The sequence below is a fragment of the Chamaea fasciata genome, unplaced genomic scaffold, assembly GCF_029207755.1.
Source record: "Chamaea fasciata isolate MVZ Bird 193981 ecotype frontalis unplaced genomic scaffold, bChaFas1.0.hap1 SCAF_2, whole genome shotgun sequence".
NCBI classification, from domain to species: domain Eukaryota; kingdom Metazoa; phylum Chordata; class Aves; order Passeriformes; family Sylviidae; genus Chamaea; species Chamaea fasciata.
Genome location: NW_027094087.1, coordinates 86134606 through 86156954, shown reverse-complemented (window position 1 = coordinate 86156954; position 22349 = coordinate 86134606). Strand labels below are relative to the sequence as shown.

At 41.1% G+C, this 22349-nt stretch overlaps 1 protein-coding gene across 1 annotated transcript; it reads right to left on the bottom strand.

The window, feature by feature from the left end:
- Nucleotides 1-1220: 1220 nt before the first annotated feature.
- Nucleotides 1221-13534, bottom strand: CNOT11 (CCR4-NOT transcription complex subunit 11). The gene is made up of 7 exons (XM_066176602.1): nt 13096-13534; nt 11733-11897; nt 7187-7339; nt 6433-6635; nt 5482-5684; nt 4198-4294; nt 1221-1576 (listed from the first exon to the last, which is right to left on the bottom strand). The coding sequence occupies exons 1-7, from the start codon at nt 13499-13501 to the stop codon at nt 1379-1381; spliced, it is 1425 nt and encodes a 474-aa protein (XP_066032699.1). The 5' UTR covers nt 13502-13534; the 3' UTR covers nt 1221-1378.
- Nucleotides 13535-22349: the final 8815 nt, after the last annotated feature.

Below are 22349 nucleotides of genomic sequence, written 5' to 3'. Positions count from 1 at the left end.
ACTGCTTCAGTGTGGATCCTCTCCATCAGGTACAACCCACTCCAGGGTTATCACTGAGCTGCCACCAGCCTGGCTGAGGGGGTCTGCTGTGCCAGCTTGTCCTGGCTGGGTCTGGAACAGGGCAGCCTTGGCCTCTTCTCACAAAGGCCACCCTGCACTTCCCCAGTACCACAAGGTTCTGAAATTATTGTCTCAGACATACCTATGATAAAATCATAAAATTTCTTGATAAACCCCTAATCCTTGGATTTGTCAGAGAACTATAAAAATTATGTGTATCAGTACTACTCAAGCAAATACAATGAAAATGCAGAACAGCTAGACTACAGCTGTAGTATCATAGTAGCAACCTTTGAGGGGGAGGCTTAAATTGTTTTAAACTAATTCTGTAAATGATAAAGTAGATAGCAATGACTCTAACCAGTAGTAATCATTTCTGTATTAGAGCCTGTTACTTCATCATAGTACTGCAATTTATATTCCAAAAACTAGTCTAAAATATATGTATGTTTTTAAAGAGGGGTACTACTACACAGAGTATAGTCAAATTGGGCTTCAGTTGTAGTAGATAGAAAACATTAGTGTGATTTTAAACCAGCTTCTGCTCCAAGTGTTGCCACCAAAAATGCCTGATAGCAAATGTATTGGGTTTGGTAGCAATGCCTAGAATTGGTGCAGACCTTAAATAAGTGTTACTTTAGTAACATGTATTACCTGATACATTTTAACTGGAAAGTTGCAGAAGTCTAACTCCTAATGACTACACATTTCTCACTGGACTTTTTACTGAAAGATTATACTAAATGAAACAGGAGATAGATAGGATTTTCAATCCAAGCACTTTCACAAATTACTTGGAAAGAAAAAGCCAAAAGATCATTTTTACTTTGCATTACTGATCTTCTATTTCCTAAAAATCTGAGAAGCATATGCAGATTTAAAACAGCTTTCATTTAGCAAGCAGCATTAAATTAGAACTTGTTAACTTTCCAAGTTACTTTCCTTTTCAGTCTCAGGGCTTAAATATAACAGCAGCTACTCTATTATCAGCCTAAAATTAAGAGTGCCAGGTTAATACTTAAATTTGCTGTGAATGCTAAGTATCATTTATATTTTCTCTGAAACTAGAGCCTGAATTTCAGGATATGCATATGACATACAAATTTTAACCATAGTGAAAAGTAGTATAAGGCCTAACGCATTTCACAAACTCAAACGTGTGTATCAGAAAATGCCTTATTTATTGTTCAAATGCATAAAATGCTATTTATAATGTAATTAACATAATACATAATTAATCCAGGGATTTAAGTTTAAAATGTACAGTTAATTGGTACAGAACACGAGCAAGAGGAGTTTTTTGCCACTGACAGTCACTTTATTTTGATGTTTTTGTTTCTGATGGATTTTCCCCAGTGTCCAGTGTCTTCAGCAATCTGAAAAGGCCGGCTGCTTCTCGTATCCGACTGAACTCAATGCAGAATGCTTGCACTTCTATAAACAAGTCCTGTACATTAATAATTTTGTTTCTGATTAAGGACTGAAGAAAGACACAAACAAGACGGACCAGGCGGTTCTGAAACATAAGAGAGATGACTTTAATAATCCAAGTAAATGTTTGCAACCAAGTCAGTTAAAGGACTGTTGGCCCTCAGCAGTACAGGTGAGGTGTTGAAGGAGCAGTTTAGCTTCAGCAGTTACCGTGTTCCCAAGCTTTGTACATGCTGCCCCTTCTCTTTCCCATACTATTAACTATATTTAAAAATTTGACTGCTTTATATTTCTTGTACTTCTGGATGCAGAAGCCTTCTCAGGATTAATCCCATGCACAAATGAAGCACCAGATCTACCTATCCACTGTACTTAATTTATTATGTAATCTCTGAATAAATGCAGAGAAGAGATAATAGCTGAAGATGATGTCAACATTTGAGTCTTGCTTAGTCTTATTTTCTACAATAACACCATAAAGAAAACTGAACAAGTTTCACATCTCAAAATTTCTTATCACCACATCATCAAGGAATTAGAGATAGGAAGTGATTCAACCAAACTAATTCCAAACTTCCTTCATGGAATGTGCTCTGTTGCTGAATCAGTAGATAACCCTTTTGCTCTGTATTAGGAAAAACAATTCCAGGGACACCTAATCCAAGAACTCCTGGCTCATTTCCTGCCTGATCCAGTGAAAAGACAGGATCTTAGAAGTGTTCCTCTTTCTTAAGAGCTACTTAGGCAACACCTTGAAGAGCACGATGGGAATTGGAAATGAAAGCTGAGGAATTGGCACTTAGAATTTGTCATACATAGACCCAGTCACCAACAATCTGTTTAACACAGAGCATATTCTTCCCCAAGGACCAAACTAGGTCTTTATCATTAAAGTGCTCTCATAGTTCACATTGTGAGAAAGAGTTGAACTCAAACCTTTCTCTAAAAGCAATTATGTATGTGAATGATGTTTATCAGACAGAATTGAGGGATGTGACAGATTAAGTGTCCAAAGCATTTCAGATTATTTGACAGTGAAAATAAGATACCAGCTATTTTTTTCAGGAACTGAGCTTACTACTGCAAAATTTGCTACTTGTAATGAGAGAATTCAGAGACTGAACAACTTATTTCCTTCACTGTGATCAAAAGGCATCACATGCTTTCTCTGCAACACAAATTAGTTACACGAGTAATTTTAATAATCCAGGAACATGAAACTCGGCAAAAGAACAAATGCAAGATTACTGGCTGACTCCCAGTCTCTGAGGATCATTTCCAACAGTAGTTTTGTACCATGCTTTTCTAACAAAACATCTTGTGTCTCAGCTGCTCTGAGGCCCATACACATTAAAGAATGTTAGATCGCAAGCTGTCTATGCTGCTCAGTGATCAGTGTATGTCCCTTGATCCTCAGAGCTCTTTTTTGTCCCCTGTGTGCCTGAAGCACAGCTGCTACGTGCTCTCAGCAGCCCCTCTGAGCACAGTGTCCCACTCTGAGCATATTCTCAGCTGCAGCCCAGGTCTGCTGCTATTTTCCTACTCCACTACCAAATGTAATAGGCAGAGCTACTCAGCAGGTCACAGATCAAGTCACCCACGTGTGTCTGGCAGAACCACAGAGAAGTATCAGCAGCCACCAAAAGACCACACATGGTCAGTCATCATCTGAAAGGGATTGAGAACAAGAGGGGGGGATTGCTGCTATCTAAAATCACATTGCAACCCTATCCTGTGCACTGCACACAACTTTCATTTCTGTAGCTTAAGGACGCACTAGAGCTGGAGAAGGCACTAGAGGACACCAAAAAAAGCTGAAAGGGAAAGGAACAACAGTTGTCTTGCTGCAAGAGACTAAAGACATTTCGGTCCTTCAGAATCAAGAGCAAAAAGCTGAGGCAGGACTTGGGATTCAAAAAGCCTTGAAGAAACTGAACACAGGGCTGATTTTCACCAATGATGTACTCAAGAAAAGTTCTTCTGGGCACCCGGTGAAACCAAGAGATCAGTTTAGGAGAGAAGGAAATACCTCACACAGCATGTAGACAGCCCTGAATGCCAGAAGTGTGTAAACCTCCTCAGGGAAACCTGTTTCCCCTGACCCTCCCCAGTCAGGAATCCTTGGAGTGGCTACAACTTCCTCAGTACCAGCATGCAAGTATGACAGGCTTGGGAAGCAGAGTGTGGTGTTAGAAAGGCAAAAGGTTTTTAGGTCTTTGAGGAGATCTGCAAGCTGTTATCAGTCATGACTGAAGGGCAAGACTTCCCTCTGAGTTTTGTAACATCACCTCAGAGGTCTGGAAGTGGCTGGCACACTTGTATAAAAGAGAAACTTGAAGTTTAAAACTAAGCAGAATGCAAACTAATTCTGGGGGTGAAGAAAAGGCTCATGGGGTGACAGATAAACCTTCTGAATGTAAGAACTCCAGTCACATAAAACCACAGTTTTGCCAGAAAGAAGTTTTATGTTGTCTACAGAAAAACAGGGAACAGTGATTACCTGTGAAGTCTTATTAAAAAAGTGAAGAACTGTCTATTAAACTCTATAAAAAATTGCATAATGTGTTAGGAAAAAAAGTGCCTTTGAAATAAAAAAGCAGTAAAACAGAATAACTTAATGCTATCGGCCTCATTAAAATCATAGCACATATTTCACAGAGCAATATATGGGATACTTTTTCCTAACCAATTTATTGAAGCACTCACCTGCATATATTTGTCTTTAATCTGTTCACAGGTGGAGATACAATTGGAGATATAAAGATGAATAAATTCAGGTGGGAGATCAACTGCAGTAGTAAGCCTGTTCAAATAAAATACATTCAGTGGTTTATGAAGCCAAAAATCTAGTGTTTCTGTAGCAAAACAAAACATATCAGTTAGACCTATGAGTTTATTCCCAGTTCTGTCATACAGAACTGATTTTTGACAGCTTCCAGACATTTCTAGTCATTTAAATTTCTTAATTCTTGACAGTACAGAAACTAAGTTAGATTGGTTTCTAGTACATCTGACATTTGAGCAGCCACTGCTTCTTCAACCAACAGAGAAATACAGCTCTCTTAAGATAACAACATGCACTAAATGGAGAACTGCCACAAGGTTACAACAGAATCTGACCAAAGTAACTCAAATCAGTCCTATCTCAAGTAGTGAAAGGAGGACAATAGGGAAAAAGGTGAAGGTTTTAGTTTCAAGTGCAGTTTCAATTTTTTGTCCGATTTCCCTTAACAATCAGTGTCTCCCTGTTTGCACTGACAGTTGCTTTGCAGTTTGATAGACGTTGTTCCTGTGGTAGCTATGCTGTGGGAGAACCAGCATGCCTGACTGGTGGTGTAGCTCTCCCAGACACAAGTAAAAGCTCTTCTCTTACCACTCCTTCTCCATGTTGCAATCAATAGCCCCACTTCAGGGCAGTAACTGCTGTCTGTCTGCACCAGTACGGAGGCATTTATTTCAGAAATGTTTCTTTAATCAGAAAATATTTAAGGTGCAATTCAATTCTGCTTCAAAGGGACTGCTGATTGAAGCTTATTTGGTAGTTCATGTTCAGTAATTGCCAAGAAATGGAAGAAAGTAAGCGGGAGAAATGTATTTCTGTAAATTTGTGGGAATTACCTGTCTGAAAAGTTTGCCCATTTAAGAAGCTAGCATTCTGTTAAGAAAATGGGTTGTACCCATCTGCAGAAATTATCCTCAATGAAAACAGGACATGAATGTACAGCAGGGCAGCTGTTTAACAACAGCACCTTTTGTTCACTTAAGCCGCATCAAGAATGCAAGTTGCAATTAAGCAGATTAGCCATGTGGCATTAACTGTTTGTGGAGGATTCTCACAACAACTGCCCTTTGTCCCACTGTAGTCTTCTATCTCCTACACAGACATGCCTCGAGAAGGATCAAAATGAACATTTCCAGATATCCTAACAAAACAAAACTGTTCATTTTACATACTCAATGAAACCTTATTAGATTTGAGATCATACTCACCGATTTACAACTTCCATTGAATGTAAGGACATGTCCATGTTGACCAAGACAGAAAAATACTCTGTTATTTGACTAGACTGCATTAGTTTCAGCAACATTTCTATAGCTACTAAAGGATTGTTTTCAACCAGGTCTGGCAATTTGGCAGGAGTGAGACCGATATGGTAAACAAGCTTGGGGTCCTTTTCCAGTTCACCAAGGAGCTGTGAAGAAGAAGAAAAATCCTCAGTTGATTTTTCCTCAACTATTCATGCTACTGCTTGAAAAAAACTGCTATAATACATCCAAGATGCAGGAGAATCATAGCCCAAAAGATTTAGGCTTTTCTATTGAAAAGCACTAGAGGGCTACTTTAAAATTTTTATGTACAGGAAACTGTGTCCATAAAACCTTTACTAATGCATTTTAAGTCTTTCATCAGTGGGTGGCAAAGAAGGGAGTTAAAAAAACTCCACATGAAAAGTTTCTGTCTCCTTTATTTTCCTGCCCAGTAGAAGGAAATCTCAATTTCAAGTTCACTTGGCAGAAAGACTAGTGCAAATAAAGCTTATTTTATAGTGCCAGCATAATGATTATGAAAAAAGCCCACTGAAATCAGGGGTAATACTATCAAACTGAGGGGAAAAAATCGTTGTTGGTATTTCTGAAGTAACTATTTATCAAAAACTTTCACAGAAGCATGAGCAACTTAGTTCTACAAAGATTCATCCACGCAGAAAAATGTCAGTGCCACTCCTGATCAACTGTAATTACATCCAGTCAATGGTATGAACATTATCTTCCTTATTCAGACAAACCCAAGTCAAAATTCTTGGATTTTTACAATTTTAAAGTTTCCTGAATCCAAACACAGATCAATTGAAGTGCTCAAAGCTTTCTAAAACACGAGTCAATAGCTTCTTAGAGAAGCTATTCTTCTTCATTTTAGACAGGAGTGTGCATCATTCTTACCTGTGTTTGCTGTGGAGAAGTCAAAGGACTTTTAAAAGCTTTTGCCATGATTCTTTTTATCTCAACTCCAGTGCTGTTTTTAACACACATGGACTTATCCCACTGAATTGTGTGATCTGGTTCAATTGGATTTAGCCATGCCAACTCATCCTCACATATATGGAGTGGAGGTGGTGGTCGAATAAACTCTGGTCGAAAGTGACCTAAAATGGCAACAATGTGAAATGTTTTCTTAAACTCTGGGTATTCAGTTCTGTATCAGTAAAAAACAGAAGACGCCCCAAACGCCCTTATTTCTTTAAGCTATTGTAACACTGAGAACAGCGTCACAATCCTACCTGCCTCCCAGAAAAACATTTGTTTCTGATTTTTAATGATTCTGGTACAACCACCTGTTTTTCCTCTTGATTCAGATCACTGTGTTACTAATCCTGTGGTCTTTTTCCCTTCCACAGTAATTGCTTCCCTGGGAGGTGCTACCAGCCAATGCAGATCTCAGTGCAGGGACTAGTGTCTGTTGTTCAACAGATGACACGGGGAAGGGCTTGAAGACAGACTCCAGATTTCTAGAAGTCTGTAAATATGAACCCTAGAATCTGATCTAGAGACAGCCTGATGCAGTTTCACACTTTCATTCACCTTAATGTCCATTTCATGCCTTGATAATACTTCTGAATTCCATTACATTTTATCTGAAGTATAATAACACAGCCTGCCATGAGTTACAGAAACAAAGATGTGAAAATGCACATACTTTCTATAGGAGGCTTTGGACCACTCACTAATGCTTCTGTGATCTGGGAAGCAACAGAGCTGTCAAAACCAGAGTTGGAAGAATCTGGGTCAGGATCGCTGAGAATGCTGGGGAAGCTGGCCTTGCTCTGCGTTGGCAACTCGGACTGACGTTCTGAAAGAAGAATATTAAACCATAACATTGGAACAGAGATGCCAGGAATACTAAAAGTAGTGAGGAACAAGCAGCTTTAGAAAAGAACTGGCTTAAAAAATACACCAAAAAAACAACAGATAATGTCAACATGAAATTTAGTACAGTCGGGCAGTCAGCAGTCTGAGTGCCAGCTGGACAGGCAAGGGACAGAGGGTACGAAGCAAGGAAAAAGAAGAAATAGATGTTAATCTGAAATGTAGTCTTGGCCTTAGAAAAGGCAGGTAACTGATGTAATCTACATTTAAAAGCAGCACATTAGTAGGTTCCCATGCTACTCCTCAAAGAGTTCACCTGCTGTATCTAGTTTTGTAATCACTTCTCAGAGGAGGAAAGTGAAAGATCCATTAAGAGACGATAATGGTCATACTAGACCTGAAGTCAGCTATTCAAATTTACCCAACACGTTTCTGTGGCACTGCCTGAGCTCCTTGCAAGTTGGCTGTCAAGCCATAATCAGTGCTTTAGTGGAAAACAGTGGCGTTTTAATGGTTACATGGTTCTCCAGACATCATCATTATAAAGCAAACATAAAAGGAGCTAAAGCATCCCTTTAGAGGCCAAATTACAGAATATAAACAAGTCACAGAAAAATAACATTAAGGTTAGCATATATATAGCTGAAGACTTGAAGAAATTAGACAAAAAGGAAAATATGGGCCTCACTGCTTGCATTATCAGATTTTTATGTGCCCTTCTGTCAATAATCTATTGCTCTTCTGTATCTGGAGACTTAATGGCTGATCTGATACGTTCTCTACTATTTTGAGAGATCCTGTTTTCCATTGCTTTGGCAAAGAAAACTCCAAAGGAAAAAAAGCAGAAAAATCCCCACTACAGAATACCACTTAACATTCCTCTCCCCACCCTGTTAACAGAGAACACTAAGCAGCAGATTAAGCCTTAAGCAATCTGAAAGTCCAAAATTGCTGGTACCACACAAGAAATCCCTTGAAAGAGTCCCAGATGAAACTAAACACCACTCCATTTCCTGGCTAATTGAGTGAGTGCTGTCATATTTTGTGTACTCTTAACACTTCTAAGCAAATTGTGCTTGCTCCTTTTTGTGCAATCATGTTGACCCTTCCCAGCTGCCCACACACACATATTTCATATGACGCCAAACAAATCTGCAAGAGATTACAGATCTCTCTCAAAACTGTGAGTGACAAGAGGAATCGTAAGAACAAAGTTGTTCATTTTTTCGGCTTTCTATCCTACTTTATCCAACTATTTCAGATAATGCAAACATTTGCATATATGCTCATTGAAGCAGCACAGCAGGGTATATTTTTCTACTAAAGGCAACAACTACCATACTTTTCAGTTACTTAAAAAAAAAACCAACCCCAACATTTTAAAGGCAAAGTCCAAATGAGCTGGTTTATAAAACATATCTTCTACTTAAGCAACTATTTCAAACTTCATCTCATGAGTACTTTCATTCAGCCAGAAGGGTTGATTTAACAAATGAAGTACAGGAGTTGGGGACAGGCATTGGATTTTCTATCCTTCCATTTATAGTCTAGAACTTAAATCCACAAGTCATTAAGTCAGAGATTTGTTTGTAACCTCAATGTGAAATTACTAGTGATGTTAGATGATTACTGACATTTCACTTCACTGATTTGAAAAGCCTGCCTGAGCCCTCAGTTATATGTATTGAAGCTCAGAAGTTCAACCTCACTGCTTCAAGAATAAGGGCTGAATCAACAGCTTCAGGTAAGCAGAAATAAGAATTACAACACGATGATTTAACAGAAACTAATATAGCATCTTCAACTAAGACATTAAATGTTACAAAACTAAACTGAAAACAAATCCTTAGTTTCCCTTTACCTGTAAAAATAAAATAATAAGCTTCATAAAGGAACCTTTCTTTAATTCTTAAATACAATGTATTAAAAGTTTTACTTTCATACAGGTCAATTATCCCCCATCAAATAAGGGTTAGTAAACAAGCACTGAGGAACACTTTGCCAGGAGACCCATCTCTGCAACTAGGAGATCACTTTTTTGATAGGGTAGCACACCAGATGAATAAAACCATATTGTAGGGCAGTACCAATGTTTAAATTAGCTCTCTGCAGACCAAAGGGAGGAGAGAACAGAAAAAGTGTTAATACTCATGCCCAAGAATGCTAAATTCCAGCATTCTACTTTTTTTCTTTTTTTGGGGGGGCGGGGGGGTTGGTGGTGGTGGTAAACCTTAAAAACTAAAAAGAAAATCAAAAATAGAAAATCCACCATAGAGTTGCAAATTAACTGTCACAGTGAGCTCAGATTCTGAGGAAAAGTGTTTTTATTTTCTTTACAAAAAAAGGACTCAGAGAGATAAACTGATAGAAAAAATTAAATGCTTTTTAAATTATTTCATTTTGATTTTGCAGGTATGTGCTAAAGCAAGTCAAAATCATCCTGCTCTGAACAGCCTTGAATTCATCTCAAGGACCATACTTTCGAAGAGCTATCGTTACAGCTGTGATGTTCTGTACATCCTGGGGAAAGGGTGAAAACAAAACACCTCAAGCATTGCATCTTAGTGTCATCATCCTGCACCAGCTTCATCCTGATATTGGATCATTAGGAGAAACAAACTGAAGACTAGTGAAAAAATCATAGACTTTCCAAAATACAACAAACAGAAGAAGCATCATAATTTTAAAACAAGTAAAAGATTTATCTTCTAAGAAAGTGATTATTAAGCAGACAGTTATTCTGGGGACGTACAGCAAGGAGTCTGAGAAAGACAGCACAGACCTTTTTCAGATGCAGCTGGTTTTGTTACATAATTTCTACAACTGCTTGTAAACAATTGTGCACTTCTACTGGATTATGTAAACAATGATTAAATCTTATACAAGCACCATTAATGACTTTGTATTCTACTTTCAGCAATCATTATCTTCTATTTTAAAAATAAAGTATGTGGCCTAGAGCACACATTCACCCAACCACAGTTTTGAGGTTGCTCAGAGAAGCTGTGGATCCCCATCCCTGGAAATGTCCAAGTCCAGGTTGGATGGGGCTTTGAGCAACCTACTGGAAAGTGTTCATGCCCACAATGGGTGAAGGTGGAAGGAGATGATTTTTACAGTCTTTTCCAACCCAAACCATTCTGTGATTCAATGATTTCATTTTTAAAGAGAACAAACTATTCAGAAGGCAAACACAACACCAAGGAGAAAACAAATAAAAACACATAAAAAACCCTTGAGGCTTTTTAAGACATCGCATATGCCTTGCACTAAAAACGACAAGTTAGCTGAGGCTTCACAAAATTTGAATCTGCTAAGGTATTCTACAAAACACAGACAGAATGGACACAAGAAGGACCAGAAAAGTTTGTCTCACCCACAATAGCATGTTAGGGTGTTCAATTTGCATTTTCAAACAATCCCAGTCTGGAAATAGCAGCTAAAGAGGACCCCACAAGACATCTGTAGACTGTGAACAAGGGACAGCATTCCACAGCTTTACCAGCCAATGTCAGAGTCCACAGAAAAAAAAAATTACAACACCAAGACACAACTGCAGGACACAGAAAGTCTAAATGGTGCCCAACCTCAGAGCAATAAATCACACTGTACAGGTAGACAACTGGGATGGTCAGTTTTCAAGCAAGCAGGTCTACTGTCACACACCTAGGGAAAAATGAATTTTTTTGTATTTAAACTGGTTCCTTTTTCCTAACAAAATATAATATTTCATATTAGCTCCAGATGTGACATGAACAATCATGTTCCTCCTCCTGTTCTCCTGCCAAAGGAAAAGCATCACATTGCTTTTCTTTTCAAGCTAGTAAAACTGGATCACTTTCCAACTCTTGAGCTAACACTGCAAGGTCTAACTTTGCAATAAACTGAAGAGAAAATTGTAATAGTCAATTTTCCAGGTACAGCTGTAGTACTGGTATGTAATAGTAGCGTGACAGTTATGCTTGTTCTCTCATGAAAGAAATACTGTAAAGGGTGAAAAGAGATGAAAACACGGAAAAAAACCCCCACACAAATAACTAGAACAAAGCAAACAAACAAAAAAAACCCCAAAAAATCCCCCCCCCAGAAACCCCCCATAACTTTAGATTAAAATCTTCCTATACTTGCAAAATATTCTTGTATTTAAGGCAATTACATATATGCTTAAAAAACAACTTGTTAAGGAGAACAAAAGAGTTAGGTTGCAATCTCTGCCTGAAGTCTCTCTAAGTGCTTGAACAAAGGCTTGAAGACCTTAAAGCATAGTTCAAAGTTCTTCCTATTCAGGACAGACAGGTGTTCCTCAGGTAATCCACAGCCATGTTCCAATGAGAACTTCCACTCCTAAGAGCACCGGAGCCACAAACCTTCCTTACCTGCTAATGCCAGCTGGAGCCCACTGATGTCCACTGACTGGGCCATGTTCCCCACATCCATTGCAGCAATCTGCCGAGGAGTCTTCTTGAACAGCTCTCTAGGAGGGGCCAACATCAGTTGTGAAAGAAAGAATTTTTCTGGAGGAGTTATGGGAGGTAAGAAGCCTGTGGAGATACAATGAAAAAACAATCCATGGTTTTTAATGTAAAAGCTTCTTGCTTAATGTAAAAGTTTCCATGCTCTTCATGTATAACAAGCAAAAATAAGACAAACTGATCTGTCATTGATGGAAAGGTAGGTGCAGCTGGAAAGTCTGACACACACAAAACTGTTTTAATGCAAAATACAGCACTATGTGATCAGTATTACACATCATCACATGCAATGGCTGATACCAAGTCACTCGTGGGAGTTCATTCACACAATTCCCAATCCAGACAAAAAGTGAGTTATTTAGTATGACCTAACATTGCAATTCACAGAATCAGAGAATGGCCTGGGTTGGAAAGGACCTTAAAGACTATCTAGTTCCCACCTCCTGTCCCTAGAGCAGGTTGCTCCAAGCTCGATCCAGCCTGGCCTTTAACACTTGCAGGGATGGGGCATCCACAGCTTCTCTGGGCAACCTGTTCCAGTGCTCCAGCCCTTTAACCAACTTGGTGACCCTCTCTGTAGTCTCTCCAACAGGTTAATTTTTTTTTTTTTTTAGAAACTTACTTACTCAACACTGGTAGTGTCATATTTACTGAAGAGGAAAAAAGTGTTTCATGTATTTCTCTCTAACAGTTTTGTTTCACAGCTTTAAGGCTGTCAGGAGCCTCCTATCACCTCCAGCTTTTTGTGACGGCTTTCTCCCAAAAAATTCCGTGTTATCACAGAATCAATTAGGTTGGAAAAGACCTCTGAGATCATCGAGTCTGACCAATGACTGAACACCACCATGTCAACTACATCAGGGCACTGAGTGCCACGTCCAGTCTTTCCTTAGGAAACACCTCCAGGGAGGGTGACTGCACCACCTCCCTGGACGGCCCATTCCAATGTCTAATCACCATTTTTGTGAAGAAATCCCCAATGTCCAACCTAAACCTCTCGTGGCTCAGCTTTACACTATGTCCTCTTGTCCTGTCCCTGGTCGCTTGGGAGAAGAGGCCGACCCCCACCTGGCTACAGCCTCCTCTCAGGTAGAGAGTGAAAAGGTCCCCCGAGCCTCCTCTTCTCCAGGCTAAACAGCCCCAGCCCCTTCAGGCACTTGTAGGAAGCTGTAAGGTCCAAGCCCAGAGACGCTGGCCGTGCAGGATTCCCACCGCTTTCTCCAAGAAGGTTCCTGCGCCGCCCGCTCCCCGCCGCGCCGGGACACACCTGAGAGCGGGGTGCGCTCCGCCTCGTCGCCGCCGCGCTCGGGCGCGGGGTTGAGGAGGTGGGCGAAGACGGCGGCGAAGGGGTTGGCGGCGAGGGGCTCGGTGCGGTACATCTCCCAGAGGAGGTAGAGCGCGGTGAGGCGCTGCGCGGGGCTGGGCAGCAGGTCGGGCTGCTGCAGCAGCAGGACGAGCACGGAGCCCAGCCGGAAGTGCTCGGCCTTCCCGAAGTAGTGGTGGAAGGCGCTGGAGAGCCCCTCGAAGGTGCTGCCGCCCGCCTCCTCCGACACGATGCTCAGCAGGCTCGACAGCTCCTTCGGCGACAGGCTCATCCTGCCGCCCGCCGCCGCCTCGCCCGCCTCCGCTGCCCCCTGCGTGCCGGGCGCCGGGCTGCCCCCTCCCCCGGGCATCCGATCGCGACCGCCGCCGCTCCGGGCCCGGCGCTCCCTGCCGGCCGCGCTTTACGGCGCTGCCGCGAAAGGCGCCGGGGGCGTTCCGGCCCGGGCTGCGGGGCGGCGCGCGCGCGGCCGGCTGGGCCGGGATTGGTCCCCCCGACGGGGGCGGGCCATTGGTCCGGGCCCGGCTGCGCGCGCTCCCGCGGGCGCCGGCAGGGGGCGCCCAGCGGCGCCGTGCCCGTGCCGAGCGCGGCGCCGAGCGGGGAGCGGGAGGGCGGCGGGGCCGCTCCCGGAGCCAGCACCTCACGGCCCGGGGCTGCTCACGGCCCGCAGCCCGGCCCCAGCGCTGCCTCCCGCTCCCTGCCCGACTGTGGGCACGGGGGTTTTTTTCCTGGCCGAGGAAACCTCGTGGCCGTGCCGTTTAACGGCGGAGCAGTTAGACCATGGATTGGGTTCGCTGAAGGGTCTGGAGCACGAGGCCTAATGAGGAGCAGCTGAGGGTGTTGAGGGTTTTGAACCTGGAGAAAAGGAAGCTCAGCGGGAATCTTTAACACGCTCTACAACCACCTGAAAGGAGGTTGTAGCCGGGTGGGGGTCAGGCTCTTCGCTAACCAGCTACTGGACAGGAGGATGCAGCCTCAAGATGCACCAGGGGAGGTTTAGGTTGGACATTAGGGATTTCTTCACAAAAGGGTTATTAGACACTGGAATGGGCTGCCCAGAGAGGTGTCAGAGCTACCATCCCTGGGGGTGTTTAAAGAAAGACTGGACATGGCCCTTGGTGCCCCAGCGTAGCTGGCAGGGTGGTGTGCAGTCACAGGTTGGACTCGATGATCTCAGAAATCCTTTCCAATCTAATTGATTCTGTGATTCTGAAGAGCTGATGTTCATCCATATCTTCCATGGTCCAGTGCAGTTGAGAATATCCACTTTGCCGGTGGAGCTCTCAGCAGAGATGGAAGGTGATGAGCAGCAGTAACGAGTGTCTGGGAGTCAGGGATCAAAGCACATCCCTATTAAGAGTGATGATCTGTTTCATTGGCTTATCCTGTGGAAGTACATCTCATGGGTCAGCAAGTCACTGGTTTAACCTGAAAAAGTGCTGAGGTCATGCCCTGGAGGAAAGTCTTTCTGTGGAATGTGCTGAGAGGGGAAGAGCTTAGGGAGTCCTGAGAGCAGGCACTGATTCTTCTAGTAGTAGTAGCCCTCCCAAGTCACCCAGCCCTAAAGATCTTGGCTTTCCAGATAGCCATAACAGTGTAAGAGATGGGATTCAGTTTCTAAAGTAATATAAATTGAAGGCTTGTGTTCTGCATATAGGCCAAGTAATGGAGGTGTTCCCTGGTTCACATTTCTGATGGGAAAAAAACCCAGAGCCCAGAGGTGTAAAGGATTCACATACACAGAGAGCTGTTAGAAAATGATGGGTCTGTGAGGAAAACAAGGTCTACAGCCAGGCACGGCAAGCTCTGAAAGCCTCGTTGAAAGAGCAGTTACCAGCGGACAGGATCACAATTGGGAAGCCTGCTTGCAACATACCCTGCTAGAAGAGTAAAGCAGATGGAAGAGGATGCCAGTGAGCTCCCTCACATGGCCAGTGTATTCAAGGAAACAAAGCATTATTTGGAAGTTTAGGCCAACTTAGAGTTTACCAACAACTGCAACAAGGACTTTATTTTTTAGAAAGAAGATGAAAGCATTGTGGAGAGCTGAGGAAGTAAACTCTGTATGTGTGTGGTAGAGTTAGGTAGAAAACTTGGGAAAGCACAGGCCTCAGACCAACCAGCAGGTTTTCTGTTTCTGGTGTGCTGACAAAAGTTGTATTTGTTCAGTTTTGGCATGCAGTTTATGGTGAGAAATGATCACATCTAAAATTGTGCCTTGAATTGAGGGATGGCTTGCTGGGTGGATTAGCATCCAAACAAACCTTTGATGCTTTTGTCCAGGTGATCTTTTTTTTTCCTACAGTCTGCTTCTAACAACCAACTCTGCTGAAGACAGCAGAGCAAAAAAAAGGGAACATTTTTTAGAAAGAGAAAGCTGCTGCTTCTTTTCCTATAGATTTTAGATTTGTAATTCACTCTTTGATCTTGTGCTTACTGGAATAATGGATGCAGAACTGCAGAAATGGACTTCAGAGAAATAAAAAAGTTTCCCTGATGACTGAGATAGCAAAAATATTGTATTACTCATATGTGCTCACTAATGCAGCCATATGAAAGCATTCTATGCTAACTAAAAGGCTTCATCAGAACAGGAAAGCTAACAGTTTAAAAGATGGAATACTTAATAGGAAGTGGGATGGGCACAAGCATCAGTTGACAAAGGGAATTTTGAAATCACAAAGATTTTAAAATGGATTACCATTTCAGAATAGGAAAAACCTTAATCTAAAAAAAAAGAGATGAGGGTAAGATGCTCTTGGGACAGGAAGCATAGTAAACAAAGTAGTGTTTCTGTGACTGCACAAAATATTATATTTTGTGTACATATGAATGTGTTGGACATTCTTGGGCTCAAAACTTGTGTAATGAAGAAGCAAGAGTGTGTAGTACTAGTACAGACTCAAATAAAATAAGTTCTTGGCTGGATCTGAAATGGAAAATGGATTGCAGTACACTCAGGGAGGAAGGTTGGGGCCCCAGCTACCTTGGTGGGCTGGGGGCGTCCATTCTGCAGGAGATGCCTCAGTGCAGCACAGTCTCACGGTATAAAAGGAAGAGTTCAGTTTTCTCCCTTTGCACAACAACGCCTCTGGGAGCAGGCTGAGCATATTCAATTTCTTTTAGATGGCCAGTAGAATAGCTATTAAATGGTCAATACAAGCATAAAATACACCTGTCATTTTTTTATGCTCAACTTTAAGGAAGAACCTCAGTAAAAATCATGCCTTGAGTTCCTAAAGAGGGATAAAAAGATTAGGGCTATACTTAAATTTCTGACTCTCAGCCCCCTTGTGTAACCCTGTCCTGTTGGCTCAAAAATGCTAATACATATTAGCACAGACACAGAGATTCCATAATACAAGTGACATAGGCAGTCTAGTTTGGCAGGTTACCCTTTGCAAATACAAAGAAACCTTTAAAAAATTATTTGGCTGTTAGAATGCAATGGTTTACTGTTTAAAAGAACATCAGCTTTTGATTAATTGTAATGGTTACCGGAAAATTAGATCCCCCAACCGAAGGAGAACAGTCAGATTTGATTTCCTGAGCTAAGGGCAAGGCTGTGCAATTTAACTGTAGAAGTTGCCTTTCCTTCTTTCCGTCTTAAAATTGATTATGTTATTGTTTGCTATTGTGTTTTAGATGACGTATCAGAAACACAAACTGCATTGCAGGTACTATAAAAATAATCCTAATGAAGGATAGATAGAAAAAGACAATACTTGGAAAGAGCAATAAAAGTATTAAAGAACTATCCAGCCAGTATTTTAGTTTCTTATAGCAAAGAGGCTGAATACTCAGGAAACAACTCCCAACAGTCTATCTTTTATCCCCACAGTTCATTTAGGAAGGACACAGTAGGAAGGAATTAAATCACACTTTAAAGTCAAAGGGTGAATTAAAGTGCTTCCAGATTGTTCTGTTTATTCTCATGAGAAATCTCTCTTGTACACAGATTCCTTTCTATAGCAGTTAAAGTGACCTATCCTATCTACAGTGGATTTTAAATAGCAGCATATCAGAGAAAGGAAGGAGAAGATGCATTTTGTATACATCTCTTCATGTGTATCTTTCTAGCAACAGTTGCATGTTTTCTTCCTAGTTGATCTTTTCAATTCAAAATACAAGACAGGACCACCAATACAGAAACAGATTTTGTTATTCCTGGAGTAATCAACAATATTGGCATGGTAACAATGCCTAAAAGTCTTCCTGAGTAACTGTATGAGAACACATCTTCACTTGTTAGTCAGTTTTCTAAGCTGCCAAGACATCTTGCATACCGCTTGAAAAGCACTTAAGAAACACCAAAAATATCATTGCATGAATGGCTTCATAAGTGCTGAATACTGAGTGGGTTAGAAATAAACATGGTCATTGCTGAATTCTTTAACTACTGTGAGTTTTAGTGATGTCTCTGCATTTTAAGCCACACATGATCATACCTGTAAATTAATGTTAGTCCATTCTCTTGATTCCTTGAGTGTTAGATGCTCCCAGAAGAGACAGAGCTTTGCCCAATTAGATTTATAGTGAAACTCCAACAGGGACATACGGGCGCATAAAAGCAACATACAGTATGGCTATTTGCAGATGTGTCTTTGGATAGACTCTTCTTCTGATAAGGAAACCCTTTCTTGATCACTCAGAAACACTTTTTCTTCCAAAAACTGTTTGAAGCAAAATAATGTTCTCATTTGTTCTTTTTTTTCAGACAGGATTTTCAAAAAAATCCATTTGTAATTTTAAAATATCTAAGCGTATGTTCTGTGTAGAAATATTCAGTCTGTGCGTTACTCGGGAACTCTTCACTGTGAACTTCAATGTGAGCACTCAGCATTTTTAATTTGAGATATGCAATTGCACATCTGATACAAATGGAACTATTTCCGTTCACTGGCTCCTTGGCTTGATTTATGCCTTGTGGTTCTGTTTTAATCCAAAATCAATTTCAGTAGAATCTTTACCTATGCAGATAAAATTGCAGGAGGAAGTGCTTTACATTTACGCTACAAATTTGAAATCCACCTTCTGAAAGAATATTCAATAATTCTGAGCTGATTAGAAAGCTCTTGTCCAGGAAGTGGGAGATTCAGGTTTTCTTCATCTCCCTAAAGGGATTTAAACTCCAGCCCAGACTATGGCTATTAGGAGTAGAGGGGAGTGCTCATCTTCTTTGGCTGAAGTTATTTTGCTTTGTTTACAGGCATTAAAAATTCACCACAAGAGGAAGGGAGAAAAAGCAGGATCTGATGGATTTAATCAGAGTGTGACATTCAGAATGGTGGGTGGTCTGTGCTGTGGTCCTGCTCCAGGAACAAGGCAAATGTGCACAAAAGCAATCAGGTGTAAAAGCTTAAAAATACATGTGTGAAGGGACTAGAAAGCTGTTGTCCCTCTTGCCCACCTAAATTGCCAGCCACTGGAAGAGTCACTTCTCCCCAGTCTTTCCCTTTAGAAAGAAAATTCAGAAATTTAGTAAGGAATCTCTCTTAGTCTCATACACATACTTTCACATGGTAATATACTTTCAGTGGCACAGCTTCACACATTTGTCTCTATCCTGAGTTTCATGCCATTCATTTCCTCATGTTCACGTATGTTTCCAACACCCGTTGAGCTTTGTCAAGGGCTTTCTATCCCACTGCATACAACGTTTCTCTTTTGCCTGACTCTTTATTTCCTTTTAAGTATGTTGCACATCCTTAGTGTCTTGTTATTCCTCCCATCTCCTGGTTTATGCTGAAAGCTTTTAAATACGTTTTAATGATCCATAACTGCAATATAATGAGCCTAATAGCATGCTATTGATTTTCATTTGAAACACTGACATTTGAACATTTCAATAGCCTTTTAACAGTGGGTATATTTAATGTGATTCAAAGACAAGGCAATTGCAACACAATATGTCTCTAGTAAAAAAAGTCCCATTCTCTATTTCCTGACCCTCCTTCCTCCTCTCCTGCAATCTTTTTGGCAATCATCCACACTGGAAGTATATAATTTCCAGTGTTTTTAAAAAAGTAATAATACTACTAATAATTTTATTCTCTCATACCATAATACTTGGTGCGAAAAAAATCAAAGGGAAAACCATGGAATTGGAGTATCCAAACACAGCTTTGCTTATCTGTTCTGATCACAATGAAGATATTAATGATCCACATCCAGTGAGTGCTGCCAGAGAATGCAATGCTTTAGCTCTGGACCGACCTGCCCAAGGATGCCCTCTAGACAGTTCTCACGCTCACTTGGTGAACTAAGAAACACACACACACAGAAAAAAAAAGCCATCAGCAAACATACACATCAGCATAAGATAGCAGCTCCCTTTTGATGAATGACTCAGTAGGTAAATCATATGAAGAGTTCTGTTTACAGGAGAGGTTTCTGAGAACTCAACAAGCAAAATATGAAGCAGCTGTACTCTCTCCTGACCAGCCTGTGTGTATGGCTACTTTGACATAAAACTAACAGCAGCATTGCCAGGCTCTACTAGCTGTATATTTTCCTAGTGTTATATGTAAATACCTTCATTTTCCAGTTTGGTGACATGTTTTTTTCAGAGAGTGTTTATCAAAAATTAATACAGGTCAAGTTTGTATCATTGCACCTTACCCTTCTGTCTTTTCACAGCATCATTCATATTCTTTGTCCATCAATCATCTGCACAGCACCATAAATGTCCATGACGCTGTCAAGATTTTAGGAAATACAGCTTCTTCTCTGTGGGTTGATTGAACATAAGGTAATACATAAAGAAAGAGAGAAAAGCAAAGGACCAGGGAAACAAGGAAGGCCTGTGCTTTTGTGAGGTCTTCAGTTTGCTTGCTTTCCCAATGTATAGCTTTTGGTTTGTAGCCACATCAAATAAGAGGATCATCTGACAAGTCGTGACTCAGACCTCATTGCAATTGCATATAATTAGACAGGGGTTTTGCTATCAAACTTTAAAAAATGTCGCTGCTTTCATTATCATTTTGTTCAGATGTTTTTTCAGTCCTGTGGTTTTCTTTCAAGAAGATGATGCAAGTAAGATCAAGAGCAAAATTTCTCAGAATATGTAAGTGATTTTGAAGTCTGAGATGCTTTTTGAATTATTAGTAATTCCCAGAATGCATCTTAGACTGAAATTATGATACACAATTTTCAGAGGTTACCTAAAACCTCAAAACTGTTTATCAAATGAGGTACCTAAGACAGGCATATGCATGTTTTGTTGTTAAAGTGTAAGTTAAGCTCTATTTCTGCCCATACCAGAGACGCTTCCAACTAGAAAAAGTAGTGTATCTTGAATAGGTGGTGATATTAGTAAGTAACTCGGCTAAAAGCAGTAGAGCAGGGCATGGATATTAAACCAGTCAGAGAAGAAATCTCTTATGCATATAGTTGAAAACAGAAGAAATTACTGTTACCTTTTATTTAAGACAGGTCACATGAACAGTCTCCAGAATAAACTAATTCTCCTGGCTGATCGTGGAGGGATTGTAGCATGATGACCTCACACATCTCATTTTTGACCTCTAAATTAGGAGATCAATCCCATCCCCTGGAGAAGCAAGATCAAGTTTGACACCAAGTTGAGGTTTAATTCCTGGACAGAGCCCCAGTCATACATGCAGGCAAGATACTTGCTCCTTTTCTAATCTTCCAATTGTGTGCTGCCTTCCTTTTCCCCAGATTGTGCTGGTCTTTCATATTTTAAACTTAAATTCTCCAGGATGAGGACTGCCTCTAGTGACAGTCCTCAGTATAGCGATTTCTGGGACACTGCAGTATCCCTGTAATGGAAATTCTGGCATGTCTCAGGAAGAAGGGGCTTCCGTGCATAGGCAGTTGAAGCAAAAATTAATGGGTAGTGGAAAATGAAAGGGGTTGTACAATACAACAGCTTCTTTCTGCCCACCTTCCCTGGGGGAAGTCCCCTGTGGTTCCTGCTTGTTGGTACTTGTGTCTTGCAACAATCAGAAGTTTCTAGAGGATGTGGAACTGCTTTGTTCCCTGTCTATTAAACATGACTGTAAAAGCCCAAGTCCCTGGTGCAGCCAGTTCAGTGAAACTGAAAGGTAGTAAATTCAAATCTCATAAACAAAAAGCATTTTATAGGCATATAAAGAATTTACTACTACAGACTGTCACAGAGGCCATGGTTTTAAGGAGGCCTTAGGCATTTTCAAAGATAACAAAATATCTAGAGTAAATTCAGGAAAGGAGAAATTTAGAAGGTGCACAAGTGCTTTTTCATCTTACATAATCTCTTGATGATGGATGAGACCTTTTTGGGGTTTATTTTCTCTGTTGTAACTTGTCTTGGTCACCATCAGACAGGAATTTCTAGACCATAAATCTGAACAAATGTAGCGATTTCCGTATTGCTCACTTACACCAGAGAGAGTCTGCTGACCATAAAGTGCACCAAGGGTTTCATCTAAAGCGCATCATCCTTCACTGATGCAGTAAAACTGCATTCATTCTGTAGGGCTCTGAAAAATTGTCCAATGGGCAGTTGGTTTGCAGGGCAGATGTGTGTACTCGTGGGTAATGTGGCAATGATGTACAAGGCCCTGCATTCATTGCTCCACTCATATGCTTAAAAGAATCCCAGATTGTGCAATTCATGCACCTCCTGCTCTTCCTTTTAATTCTTTGCTCAAAATCCAGTGCAAACTTCCTCTCTCATCCTGACTATTTATAAGTATACATAGAAACAAATGTTTTGTAAAGATGTAAGAGACATTCTTCTTTATTCCCAGGGGCAAATAAAACCTTTTATTTTTAGCCGAGTTTCCTAAGGAAATGAGACTGATGCAATCACATTGTCTATTTGTCTGTCTATCAAACTGGCCCCCTTCCCCCCTTTCCTCCCCACATCAACTTCTCACCATTAATTTCTTCCAGCCAGATCTGAAAGAAAGGCAAAATTCTTTCAGAACTGTTAAAATGCACATGAGTTTTATCAAAATCAGTGGGTGGGCCAGAGGAGAGATCTTATCGGTTCCCTCATGGGAGAAGTCAGTTCTGGCTGAATTCAGTGGGTGGGCAGCAAAGGGCTGTCACCTGAGGCATAGCTGTAACACCACATGATGCCCATTGTCCCCTGAATGTGAAAGAACAGGAGCCACTAAGGTGGGAGTTCAGAGGTACTTCTGAAGAGGCTCTCCTGGGTACCTGGCAATATTTCAGGGGTGGAGAGAGAG